The 13984-nt window shown below is 46.9% G+C and overlaps 1 protein-coding gene and 1 pseudogene across 2 annotated transcripts; one reads left to right on the forward strand and one right to left on the reverse strand.

Moving 5' to 3' along the window:
- Positions 1-122: 122 nt before the first annotated feature.
- Positions 123-5755, forward strand: CHCHD2 (coiled-coil-helix-coiled-coil-helix domain containing 2). Of its 2 annotated transcripts, none has more exons than XM_054495594.1 (4): positions 123-992; positions 2890-3139; positions 4329-4473; positions 5472-5755. In XM_054495594.1, exons 1-4 carry the CDS (start codon positions 943-945, stop codon positions 5480-5482), a joined length of 456 nt encoding a protein of 151 aa, XP_054351569.1. In that variant the 5' UTR covers positions 123-942; the 3' UTR covers positions 5483-5755. The 2 variants fall into 2 exon arrangements, with proteins under 2 accessions (XP_054351569.1, XP_054351570.1); XM_054495595.1 differs by having other exon boundaries at positions 837-992; positions 4329-4477.
- An 811-nt stretch (positions 5756-6566) lies between these two features.
- On the reverse strand, positions 6567-6660 carry LOC129041876 (small nucleolar RNA U13; annotated as a pseudogene).
- Between the last annotated feature and the right edge of the window lie 7324 nt (positions 6661-13984).

A 13984-nucleotide genomic window follows, 5' to 3' on the forward strand; every position in this document is an offset into this window, starting at 1 on the left:
TAAACACATAGCTTGCTTCCCCACCTCTTCAAGGGCTCCGTTCAAATGACCCCCCCCCTTGCATAACCTCTAGTTATGCAGTCTGCTTCCTTGCTTTTCATGTCACCACCACCTGATTTACATAGGTGTTTGTGTCTCCCCTCCTTGAAACTTAACTTCGTGAAGGTAGAATCTTATCTGATTTGGTGCAGTATCTCCAGAACCTAGCTAGACACTCAGTAAATTTTTGTTGAATTTACCAGTGTGTGGTTACTATCCCAATTCTGGACACAAATTCTATAATACATCTGTAAAGGAGCTGAAAATATATAGTAATACATAAACGTAAAACATTATTGCTGCCTGAATTTAACTTTTGCTGACTGGATCCACAGACAAGAAAGAGAAATACCAAATACAACTAACTCAACTCTTTATTTTTGACGAAACCGATTTCTTTCATTCAGTTCATACTACGCGTCCACATTGTGCCTCCAAAAATATTTGCCCTTGTAACTGAATGCTCAGAAAGGCTAAGCAATCTGCCCAAGGTCCCCTGGCAATCCACCCAGAGATGTGAGTCACTCTTAAGGTTGGATTTAATACAAATGTTTGAAGGACGTAGCAACGGTCCAGCTGTCCTAAGGAAGCAAAATGCTAAGTGCTCCGATGCGACGACCGGAGGACAAGGTTCGCGGACCAACCACAGGAACTTCCGGGTTTTAAAGATCCTGGCGCCAAGTTCAGGGCGTTGGCCGCGCAGGACGAGGCGCCCCGTGACGTCCTGCTCTTCCAATGACCTTCAGGCCTACGGAGACGTCGGAGAACGGAAGTTCTCTGCCTGTGTGCTGGTTGGTTGCGCTTTGAGGCCGGCCCCGCCTCCCATCTTCCGGTCTTCTCAAAAGTCGCTTAGCTCTTCGCTGGTTGTCAAACGTCCGGAGGCCGAGCGGTCGCGTACCTAGGATGCCGCGTGGAAGCCGAAGCCGCACCTCCCGCATGGCCCCTCCGGCCAGGTGAGACCATCGCAGGGTTTGAGACCAAAGCGCGGCCGTCTGGACCCTACTGGGGCAATGACGCAGAGGGAGGCCGCGGGCGGGGGCGAACCAAGGTCGGCTGCGGCGTGGGCTCGCCTAGGCCAGGCGGGGGTAAATTGAACGTAAAGCGTATGTTAGGGGAGTGTGAGGAGGGAATTCACTTACGGAAAAAGCTTCCTATCCAAACAACGGGAAAGGCATAACGTTATGGCCAAATGGTAGGAAGGCATAAATATTGACCTAGCCTGATTTCGGGGAAAAGAGCACCCAAGGAAATGATCCGGAAATGGTCAGAGGGAGTGTGATACATATGAAGATTTTTAAATATGTGCAGGACACAACTAGCCTTTTGTTATTTGAGAAGGGGTCTCGAAATTGTTGAAAGCATCTGAATGTTGAACAGATGAGGAATAGTTGAAGTTACTTTTGGTATAATAGTTCAGACGAGTCACTTTGGCCAGTCTTGTTTTGTAATGTGTAAAATGAAGGAATTGGACTAGATTATTTCCTCAGTTGACCATCTTTAGGTCTTAATTAGAATGTTTATTTATATTTTGAGTCAGAGTCTTAACTCAGGCTGTAGTGCAGTGACGTAATCATGGCTAACTGCAGCCTTGACTTCCTGGGCTCAAGCTATTCTCTCACCTCAGCCTCCAGAGTAGCTGGGACTACAGGCATGCGCCACCTGTGCACCACACCTGGCGGCTTTATTCTACTTTATATTTTAGTAGAGACAGGGTCTCATTATGTGGCCCTGGCTGGTCTCAAAGTCCTGGCCTCAAATGATCCTTTCGCCTCCACTTCCCTAATCACTGGGATTACAGGCAAGAGCCACCACTTAGCAGCCTATGTTAATTATTTGATCCCTAACATGTAAACTCCATGAATGCAGAGATTTTTGTCTCTTGTTCACAGTTACATTACCAGCGCCTTGTAGTTACCTAATACTTGAATGAATGAATCCTGTAAGAATCTTTCTAACTTTTAGTAGTCTGTATTTCTTATGACATGTTGGATATGTCTTTAAAGATACTGTGGGCTATGCGAATACATGGAAATGGTTGCAAAGAAGCAGAAAAAACTAGTATGTCCTAGGCTATTACTATTATAAGAAAAGATTAAAGTGACCGGGTGTGGTGGCTCACGGCCTGTAATCCCAACACTTTGGGAGGTCGAGGCGGGTGGATCACTTGAGGTCAGGAGTTCGAGACCAGCCTGGCCAACATGGTGAAACTCTATCTCTACTAGAAATACAAAAATTAGCCAGGTGTGGTGGTGCGAGCCTGTAATCCCAGCTACTTGGGAAGTGGAGGCAGGAGAATGGATTGAACCCAGGAGGCAGAGGTTGCAGTGAGATGGGATCGTGGCACTGCACTCCAGCCTGGGCATCAGAGTGAGGCCCTGTCTCAAAAAAAAAAAAAAAAAAAAAAAAAAAATTAGGCCGCGCGCGGTGGCTCAGGCCTATAATCCCAGAACTTTGGGAGCCCGCGGCGGGTGGATCACCTGAGGTCAGGAGCTTGAGACCAGCCATGGTCACCATAGTGAAACCTCGTCTCTACCAAAAATACAAAAAATTAGCCGGACGTGGTGGCGGGTGCCTGTAATCCTAGCTACTCGGAAGGCTGAGGCAAGAGAATCGCTTGAGTCTGGGAGGCGGAGGTTGCAATGAGCTGAGATTGCGCCATTGAACTCCAGCCTGGGCAACAAGAGCAAAGCTCCATCTCAAAAAAAAAAAAAATTGAAGAGAGAAAATGATGTAAATAATTTGAAATGAAAATCTTGAGGTCCATTTTAATATGTAAGTTATTTTAAGTTGACAATTCCCAGAACTGGTTGGAATTGGGAACTTGATATGTTTTTTTCTTTTCTTTCACAGCCGGGCCCCTCAGATGAGAGCTGCACCCAGGCCAGCACCAGTCGCTCAGCCACCAGCAGCGGCACCCCCATCTGCAGTTGGCTCTTCTGCTGCTGCGCCCCGGCAGCCAGGTCTGATGGCCCAGATGGCAACCACTGCAGCTGGCGTAGCTGTGGGCTCTGCTGTGGGGCATACACTGGGTCACGCCATTACTGGGGGCTTCAGTGGAGGAAGTAATGCTGAGCCTGCGAGGCCTGACATCACTTACCAGGTGGGAATTTAGGCAGCATTTCCTTTCCATGGGTGGATTTTATGAGAAAACCCAGACGTTTATAAATTCCTTATGTGTAGGAATTGTCTTTGATTTTAGAACCCACTGTGCTGTTAATAGACAATGGGTTTTAAAGCCACATTTGGCCATTGAGTTGCCTTAGGCCAGCACCAACAAGTACTGTACAAATTGTATTTCTTCCCAAGGAGTAGACTTACAACAGTCCACTTGACTCACTGTAAAACAACCACTTTTCCCTTTGAATATTTCATCCCAGTGACACTTCCTACTAATCCTGTCTTGGATCTTAGTTAACGAATCAAAAATCTCACATAGCTCTGTGCTCTTTTACGTGATGTTTGCCATTACCCATCTTTCTGATGTGTGTGGGTTTTCTAGTCTAATGAGCATAGATGTGTATACTCTTGTATTTCCAGTGTGCTTGAAACTGCTCCATCCATTTTTCCTCCCTGAAGCTTCAGTAAACTAGTCTTGATAACAAGATAACAATTCCACTTTATTTGCATCTTTAATTATGAATCTTTCTGGTTGTAATTGGAATTTTGTTAAAACTGTTGGCTTTCAGCTTTTAAATATTTTCACTTTTGGCTGGGCACGGAGGCTCATGCCTATAATCCCAGCACATTGGGAGGCTGAAGTGAGGGGATTGCTTGAGCCTAGAAGTTTGAGACCAGGCTGGGCAACATAGCACAACCCTGTCTTCACTAAAAATATTTATTTAAATTCTTCTTTTTTGGAGGTGGACTCTCACTCTGTCATCCAGGCTCTACCACCCAGGTTCAAGCGATTCTCCTGCCTCAGCCTCCCAAGTAGCTGGGATTACAGGTGCCTGCCACCACACCCGGATAATTTTTGTATTTTTAGTAGGCACGGGGTTTCACCATATTGGCCAGGCTGGTTTCAAACTCCTGACCTCAAGTGATTCACCTTCCTCGGCCTCCCAAAGTGTTGGAATTACAGGCGTGAACCACCACGTTTGGCCTAAAATATTTTTTAAGTGAATGAAGATTTAAATGTTTTCATTTTCCATGTTAATAGATGGGAACTTTAATTTGCATCTGGTGCTAGTTCCATTTTCTGTTAACCTCAAAGAGGATGGATACTCTTCATTGTCTAGGCATAAGTATGATTTTGTTTCTCAGCAATGTTTAATGTTTTGCCTTCGCAGGAGCCTCAGGGAACCCAGCCATCACAGCAGCAGCAGCCTTGCTTCTATGAGATCAAACAGTTTCTGGAGTGTGCCCAGAACCAGGGTGACATCAAGCTCTGTGAGGGTTTCAGTGAGGTGCTGAAACAGTGCCGACTTGCAAACGGTAGGTGATTTGTCCAATTTACATCTGCTTAATTCACAGTGGAATTCCTGGATCCTGTAGAACTTAGGGGAATCTGTGTTTAATAAATTAATAAATTAGAGAAGACTTTGTTGAAATTTCTCTAGAATTAACTCCTAACAACTGGGCCAGAGGTTTCTAGTCATTTTTATGAGTAATTTTCTGAATTTTCTTCCTTTAGAAGGTATAGGCCAGGCACAGTGGCTCACGCTTGTAATCCCAGCACTTTGGGAGGCCAAGACGGGTGGATCACCTGATGTCGGGAGTTTGAGGCCAGCCTGGCTAACATGGCAAAACCCCATCTGTACTAAAAATACAAAAAATTAGCTGGGTGTGGTGGCAGGCATCTGTAATCCCAGCTACTCAGGAGGCTGAGGCAGGAGAATTGCTTGAACCCGGGAGGCGGAGGTTGCAGTGAGCCAAGATCCCGCCACTGCACTCCAGCCTGGGCAACAGTGGGAGACTCCGTCTCAAATTTAAAAGAAAGAAAAAAGGTATAAATCAGCATGCCAGATCTTACTGTGATTACTGGATGTAAGTGACCTTCTAGCCTTAAGGCTGTGAATATAAGATTAGATTCTGTTTTCACCAAAATCCAGGAATAGACAAAAAGACTGATACCTGGTATCTGTACCTCATTGAGTGAAAGGAGTTAATTAAATTCCTCAGGGGAACTCTTGAGATTTAGGGTGTCTTGTTAGTTGTAGGATGCCTTCAGTAGCTTACAAACAAAACCATAACCTTCCTGGAACCGAGCACTCTGGAAGGCCAAGGTGGGAGGATTGCTTGAGTCCAGGAGTTCGAGACCAGCCTGGGCAACATAGCAAGACCTCATCTCTTTTTTATCAAAAAAAAAAAAAAAAAAAAAAAAAAAAGCCATAGCCTTGGCCTTGTGTTGCTGCTTTCATAATTTGGAAGGCTTCTGTTTTATTGAGTATATGAAGCTAGCACTCTTCTAACTTAATCTTTTCTGTTTGCAGGATTGGCCTAATGAAGAAGTTCAACCTGGAGAGATGGAAAATCAGCTCTCATAACTAAGTTAATTTAGTATAAAAATAGAATTGATAGTGGGGGTATAAAGTGTAACCATCAGTTAAACCTTTCCTGTCATTCCTAGCTTCCTTGCTTCAGAATTGAAATGGAAGTGGGGGTGTCCCTACTCTGTAGAATCTGGGACTGGGCAAATCTTTGTGTGGCCTCCTTAAACTAGCTGTTATGATTTTATTCTTTGTGAGTTAATTAGAATAAAGTCATTTTCCTCCAAGATATGGTTCATTTAGTCTATAGTCTCTGGTTATGAAATTAGCATCCTCCCAGATCTGACAGCTCCCTGAGGGGTTATATAAGAAGTAGCTCACTTGCAAACATAACATGCTGCTCAATTCAGAGGTTCTAGGTGCTGTGGGTCTGGAGTTACGTAAGCTGAGCAGTAGCAGGAAACTCTGCTTAAAATATTGTTTAAAGCTGTGCGTGCTGGCATATGCCTGTAATCCCAGCTACTTGGGAGACTGAGGCGGGAGAATTGCCTGAACCCAGGAGGCACAGGTTGCAGTGAACTGAGACCATGCCACTGCACTCACTGACAGAGCAAGACTCTGTCTCAAGAAAAAAAAAAAAAATACATTGTTTTAATCAGGTGAATGATAAAGGAAACAGGAATAGGTCTATTTGGGGTGGGTTCCCCGTGGCTAGGTCAGCACTGCATGTCACTATTCCTCTACTGTTTCCAGGCAAGCTTGTGCAACCCAGCTTTTGTTCTGTTTTCGGCTTTTAGCAGCCTGGAGTCATAGTTTCTGTCTCTAGTGGTAAGTGGAAAAGAGGGATAAGGAAGGGGTTTTACTGGCCTAACCATAAACTAACTAAACCCATGACTGTATTCTCTCCCTTGGACGCCCCTGATTGAAGATAAAAAACCATTCTTAATATATGCAGTTCCCCTGAAGGTGCTTTTCCTCTGCTTAAGGTGTTGTAGCCTCCTCTTCCTAAAACACTCAGGCTAACTGCCATCCCCCACTCCGTGCTAGGGAAGAACTTTAAGGGGATGGAATTCAATTTGGAGTAGACCACTTTTTTCATGTCAGATGGGTAATGTGTCAGTGCAACCAGTTTTGAGGGAGGCACACTTCATGAGCATGAAAACCTAATCATCACACTTAACTACAAAAGGATCAGCAGGTCTTTTTTTTTTTTTTATAAAAAGTGAGCAGCAGAGATGGTTTCACTGTGTTGACTAGGCTGGTATAGAACTCCTGACCTCCATGGGTTCTGTTTTCTGATTTTTTTCCTGAGTTTCAGAGCCCTACATCACTGCCAGGTGAGTGAGATGCTGGTGATTGAGGGAATTAGCCAGTTGCTGTCTTGCCTCCTATCAGCTGTGTTCCTGGAGTGCCTAAACATTCAGTTCCTGAAAGAGGCTCTCTTTCAGAAAGAGGGCCTCAGCACAGTTCACTCCTGGCCAGTCCCCCGGCATATTCCCTCTTGGGTTTATAGAAGACACTTTTGCTCATTTTCCTGGAGGCTCGGGACCTCTGTGAGTCTGTAGTGTTAATGCTCAGATGTCCCTCGTGTCCAGGTGTAGTGGTGATTCAAATAAATTGAATCAAAGAAAAATGATGAAATGCAAGCATGACTGGCCAGGGCTACTCCCTGGTAGGAGTCATTGCTACAAGGAGAAAGGTGTGGAATAATCCTCTAGGTGCACTGGCCTTTTGCCCTAAGGTCAGAAAGGATTTTGTGATGCATTCATTGATTGTCGAGTCAGCGCTCCAATTCCCTGAGTTCGGTGTCCATGGATTCAGCCAATCGAGGATTGAGAATATTTGAAGTCTGTGCAACAAAGTGAGATCCCTACAAAAAATAAATCAGCCAGGTGCAGTAGCATGCACCTGTAGTCCCAGCCACTAGGGAGGCCGAGGTGGGGGGATCGCAGAAGCCCAGTTCAAGGTTGCAGTGATCTATGATCACGCCACTGAACTCCAGCCCAGAGTGAGACCCTGTGTCAAAATAATTTTTTGAAAAAATTCATGGTCACTTCTGTAGGAAACGTAGACTATTTTCCTTGTCATTCCCTAAACAATACAGTGTAACAACTATTTACATCCCGTTTACATTATACTAGGTATTATAAGTAATCTAGAGATGATTTAAAGTATACAGCAGGATATGCATAGGTTATATGCAAATAATGTGGCATTTTATATAAGGGACGTGAGCATCCGTGGATTTTTGTTATCCATAGGAGCCTTGGAACCAATCACCTGAAGATACCTTATAAACCAGCAAGAGTCAAATCTGTAGCTTAGAAATGTGAGGGAGAAAATAGGTTTTTAACGGTAAATTAGGCCAGGCGCAGTGGCTCATGCCTGTAATCCCAGCACGTTGGGAGGCTGAGGAGGGCGGATCACCTGAGTTCAGGAGTTCGAGACCAGCCTAGCTAACATGGTGAACTCTCATCTCTACTAAAAATACAAAAATTAGCAGGGCATGGTGGTGGGTGCCTGTAATCCCAGCTACTTGGGAGGCTGAGGCAGGGGAATTGCTTGAACCTGGGAAGCAGAGGTTGCAGTGAGATGAGATTGCGCCACTGCACTCCAGCCTGGGCAACAGAGCAGGACCGTCTCAAAAAAAAAAAAAATTAGCCAGGCCTGGTGGCACACGCCTGTAGTCTCAGCTACTCAGGCTGAGGCAAGGAGAATTGCTTGAACCCTGGATGCAGTGAGCCAGGATCGTGCTACTGCACTCCAGTCTGGGTGACAGAGTGAGACTCTTCTCAAAAAAAAAAAAAAGCAAATTAGACCTGGCACAGTAGCTCACGCCTGTGATCCCAGCACTTCGGGAGGCTGAGGTGGGCAGATAACCTGAGGTCAGGAGTTCAAGACCAGCCTGGCTAACATGGTGAAACCCCATCTCTACTAAAAATAAAAATAAAAATAGCCAGGTGTGGTGACGTTAATCCCAGCTACTCAGGAGGCTGAGGCAGGAGAATCGCTTGAACCCAGGAGGCAGAGGTTACAGTGAGCCAAGATTGTGCCATTGCACTCCAGCCTGGGCTACAAGAGTGAAACTCTGTCCCCAAAAAAAAAAAACAATTGCTGGCCATGGTGTTGCCCGCTTGTGGTCTCAGCTATTCAGGAGCCTGAGGCGAGAGGATCTCTTGAGTCCAAGAGGTCAAGGCTGTAGTGAGCCATGTTTGCGCCACTGTACTGCAGCCTGGGCAACAGAGCAAGACCCTGTATAAAAAGCAAAAAAAAAAAAAAAAAAAAGCTAAGTTAAAGAGTTCCAGGTATTTAAAACCTTGTAGATTTTGTGTTTCAATGTGTTGCATTTCAGTAAGTTGGAGGCTTTTATGCTTAGCACTCATTCCCTGAAGTCTTTTTCAGCTCTTTTGTATGTAAACAATTCAACAAAAATTTTCCCCAAAGTGGAAGAAACAGATGGTCAGCATTATTATTATTATTTTTTATTTTTGGGACAGAGTCTAGCATTATTATTATTATTATTATTATTATTATTATTATTATTATTATTTTTGAGACGGAGTCTAGCTCTGTTGCCAGGCTGGAGTTCAGTGGTGCGATCTCGGCTCACTGCAGTGCCTCCCGAGTTCAAGCAATTCACCTGCCTCAGCCTCCTGAGTAGTTGGACTTCATGTGCCACTGTACCCAGTTAATTTTTGTATTTTTAGTAGAGACAGGGTTTCACCATGTTGGACAGGGTGGTCTCAATCTCCTGACCCCATGATCTGCCCACCTCGGCCTCCCAAAGTGCTGGGATTACAGATGTGAGCCAATGCACCCAGCCAGATGGTCAGCATTATAAGGAAATGCTGGCGCCCACAACATCCGGGGTTAATCTAGGCTCTCCGACTCACCTACTTGGCAACCTTGACCAAGTCACAATCTCTCTAAAATTGGCTTAATACCAGGGTTTTGTTGTCCAAGTGAAACTGTATGACGTGCTTTGTAAAATGTGTCTCAATTAGGTATCTGTGGTCGAGTGTGGGTTCTCACGCCTGTAATCCCAGCACTTTGGGAGGACCAAAACAGGAGGATTGCTTAAACCCAGAACTTTGAGACCAGTCTAGGCAACATCGTGAGACCCCTATCCCTTGTTATTTTATTTTTTATTTATTTATTTATTTTTTTTTTGAGACAGAGTCTCGCTCTGTCACCCAGGCTGGAGTGCAGTGGCGCGATCTCGGCTCACTGCAACCTCTGCCTCCCGGGTTCAAGCGATTCTCCTGCTTCAACGTCCAGAGTACCTGGGACTACAGGCACCCACCACCACGCCGGACTAATTTTTGTTTTGTTTGTTTGTTTGTTTTTTGAGACGGAGTCTCGATCTGTTGCCCAGGCTGGAGTGCAGTGGCGCAATCTCGGCTCACTGCAAGCTCCACCTCCCGGGTTCACGCCATTCTCCTGCCTCAGCCTCCTGAGTAGCTGAGACTACAGGCACCCGCCACCATGCCCGGCTAATTTTTTTGTATTTTCAGTAGAGACGAGGTTTCACCGTGTTAGCCAGGATGGTCTCGATCTCCTGACCTCGTGATCCGCCCGCCTCGGCCTCCCAAAGTGCTGGGATTACAGGCATGAGCCACCACGCCCAGCCTAATTTTTGTATTTTTAGTAGAGATGGGGTTTCACCATGTTGGCCAGGCTGGCCTCGAACTCCTGACCTCAGGTGATCCGCCCACCTCAGGCTCCCGAAGTGCTGGGATTGCAGGTGTGAGCCACTGCACACAGCTCCCATCTCTATTTTAAAAATTAAAAATACATACAAAATTAAAAACAGCCAGGTGCCATGGCACACGCCTGTAGTCCCAACTACTCAGGAGGCTGAGGCAGGGGAATCACTTGAATTTGGGAGGCGGAGGTTGTAGTGAGACAAGATCTCACCACTGCACTCCACCCTGGCAACAGAGGGAGACGACATCTCAAAAAAAAAAAAAAAAAAGAAAGAAAAAAATTAAAAACATATCTGTGGGCTCAGATCATGGGTAAAGCACTGTCTCCCCTACGTTCACCCCCCGCCATCAATTTGGAATATTAGGAGTTTGGAAAAAGGTAGTTTTAGAATGAGAGGGAACAATGAAAACTAAGTGTCCACTGTGTGTGCCTGCGTGTTGCACAGTGCTGCCAGTTTTGTCAACTCCCTGTAAGGTAGAATCATACTGACGAGGACGCTGGCAGGAAGTTGCATGCACCAAGAGACCATATGTTTTTCCTGGCGTATGAAACTCCTCACAATAGAAACTGCAGGCTGAAAATGAAATGGGTAAGAAAGGTTCTTTAAAAAAATAAAAATAGGGCCGGGGGTGGTGGCTGACACCTGTAATCTGAGCACTTTGGGAGGCCAAGGCAGGTGGATCACGAGGTCAGGGGTTCAAGACCAGCCTGACCAACATGGTGAAGCCCCGTCTCTACTAAAAACACAAAAATCAGCTGGGTGTGGTGGCGTGTGCCTATAGTCCCAGCTACTCAGGTGGCTGAGGCAGGAGAATCGCTTGAACCTGGGAGGCGGAGGTTGCAGTGAGCCAAGATTGCGCCACTGCACTCCAGCCTGAGTGACAGAGTGAGACTCTGTCTCAATAAATAAATAAATAAATAAAATAATAAAAGTAAAAAGCCGGGCATGGTGGCTCATGCCTGTAATCCCAGCACTTTGTGAGGCTGAGGCAAGCAGATCACCTGAGGTCAGGAGTTGGAGACCAGCCTGTTCAATATGGTGAAACCCTGTCTCTACTACAAATACAAAAATTAGCCAGGCATGGTGGCAGGCATCTATAATCCCAGGTACTCAAGAGGCTGAGGCAGGAGAATCGCTTGAACCTGGGAGGCAGAGGTTGCAGTGAACCGAGATCGTGCCATTGTACTCCAGCCTGGGCAACAAGAGTGAGACTCCATCTCAAAAAAAAAGAAATACAAAAATTAGCCGGGCATGGTGGCTTGCGACTGTAATCCCAGCTACTCGGGAGGCTGAGGCAGGAGAATCACTTGAACCCGAGGCGGAGGTTGCAGTGAGCCGAGATGGCACCACTGCAGTCCAGCCTGTGCAACAGAGCAAGACTCCATCTCAAAAAAATAAAATAGGCCAGGTGTGGTGGCTCACGCCTATAATCCCAGCATTTTGGGAGGCTGAGGCAGGCGGATCACGAGGTCAGGAATTCGAGACCAGCCTGGCCAACATGGTGAAACCCCATCTCTACTAAAAATACGAAAATTAGCCGGGCGTGGTGGCGCATGCCTGTAATCCCAGCTACTCGGGAGGCTAAAGCAGGAGAATCATTTGAACCTGGGAGACGGAGGTTGCAGTGAGCCGAGACCATGCCACTGCACTCCAGCCTGGGTGACAGAGCGAGACTCTGTCTCATAAAAATAAAAAAATAATAAAAATAAAAGGCCGGGCATGGTGGCTCACGCCTGTAATCCCAGCACTTTGGGAGGCCGAGGCGAGTGGATCATCTGAGGTCAGGAGTTCGAGACCAGCCAAGTTAATATGGTGAAATCCTGTCTTTACTAGAAATACAAAAATTAGCTGGGTGTGGTGGCAAGCATCTGTAATCCCAGGTACTCAGGAGGCTGAGGCAGGAGAATCGCTGGAACCTGGGAGGCGGAGGTTGCAGTGAGGCGAGATTGCGCCATTGCACTCCAGCCTGGGCAACAAGAGCGAGACTCCATCCCAAAAAAAAGGGCCAGGCACGGTGGCTTACGCCTGTAATCCCAGCACTTTGGGAGGTCGAGGCTGGTGGATCACCTGAGGTCAGGAGTTCGAGACCAGCCTGACCAACATGGAGAAACCCCGTCTCTACTAAAAATACAAAATTAGCCAGGTGTGGTGGCACATGCCTGTAATCCCAGCTACTTGGGAGGCTAAGGCAGGAGAATTGCTTGAACCCGGGAGGTGGATGTTGCAGTGAGCCGAGATCATGCCATTGCACTCCAGCCTGGGCAACAAGAGCAAAACTCTGTTTCAAAAAAAAAAAAAAGAAAGAAATACAAAAATTAGCTGGGCATGGTGGCTTGCGCCTATAATCCCAGCTACTCGGGAGGCTGAGGCAGTAGAATCGCTTGGACCCCAGAAGCAGAGGTTGCAGTGTGCCAAGATTGCACCACTGCACTCCAGCCTGGGCAACAGAGCGAGACTCCATCTCAAAAAAATAAAATAGGCCGGGTGTGGTGGCTCACGCCTGTAGTCTCAGCACTTTGGGAGGCCAAGGCGGGTGGATCACCTGAGGTCAGGAGTTCGAGACCAGCCTGGCCAACATGGCGAAACCCCATCTGTACTAAAAATACAAAAATTGCTCGATGTGGTGGTGGGCACCTGTAATCCCAGCTACTTGGGAGGCTGAGGCAGGAGAATCGCTTGAACATGGGAGGCTGAGGTTGCAGTGAGCCGAGATCGTGCCACTGCCCTCCAGCCCAGGCAACAGAGCAAGACTCCGTCTCAATAAAATAAAATAAATAAAACACATGAATAATTTTAAAAACCCACACATCTGATGTAAGATTAAAGGAAGGTTTTTTTGTTTTGAGACAGGGTCTCCCTTTGTCACCCTGGCTGGAGTGCAGTGGCATGACTTCGGCTCACTGCAACTTCCGTTTTCCAGGTTTAAGTGATTCTCCTGTCTCAGACTCCTGAGTAGCTGGGATTACAGGTGCGCACTACCACGCCTGGCTAATTTTTGTATTCTTGATAGAAATAGGGTTTCGTCATGTTGTCCAGGCTAGTCTCGAACTCCTGACTTCAGGTGATCCACCCGCCTCGGCCTCCCAAAGTGCTGGGATTACAGGCATGAGCCACTGTGCCTGGCCTTAAAGGAAGGCTTTTTAGATGAAATTATAGAGGGTAGATCAGAGGTGGATTCCTGCAGGGGAAGGTCCCTTATTGATTGATTGATTCAGACTGAGTCTCTGTTGCTCAGGCTGGAGTGCAGTGGCATGATCATAGCTCACTGAAGCCTTGACCTCCCAGGCTCAAGTGATCCTCCCCACTAAGCCTCTTGAGTAGCTGGGACCACAAGTGCGTGCCACTACACCTGGCTAATTTTTAATTTTTTTGTAGAGCCAGGGTCTCACTTTGTTGCCCAGGCTGCTGTCAAACTCTTGGACTTAAACAATCCTCCTGCCTCGGTCTCCCAAAGCGCTGGGTGTGAGCCACTGCACCCAGCCTCCCTAACCTGTACAGGTCTGCATTATGTAGGGTGATCATGCACACTGTCCCTGCAACAGCCCGGGCAGTCAGCTGCTGCAGTCGTGCATTGAGAAAGCCTCCAGGGCAGTGCTCTCAGCATATGCGGAAATCAAAATTGCTCCCAGAGAAGCAAGTGCCTTCCGCACAAGGCTGGATTTACGTTCTCTGGGCCTGGAGGCCAAGGGAGCTCCAGAGGGGAGATTGATCACTATTGCATCCTGTCTGGCCTGGTCTCAGGCCACCGAAGCTTCCCTCACCCTCCACCAGAGGTCCCCCACCTCCCGCCTGGAGACTCGGCTCCATG

This window comes from Pongo pygmaeus, chromosome 6 (genome assembly GCF_028885625.2).
Source record: "Pongo pygmaeus isolate AG05252 chromosome 6, NHGRI_mPonPyg2-v2.0_pri, whole genome shotgun sequence".
Lineage (NCBI taxonomy): Eukaryota > Metazoa > Chordata > Mammalia > Primates > Hominidae > Pongo > Pongo pygmaeus.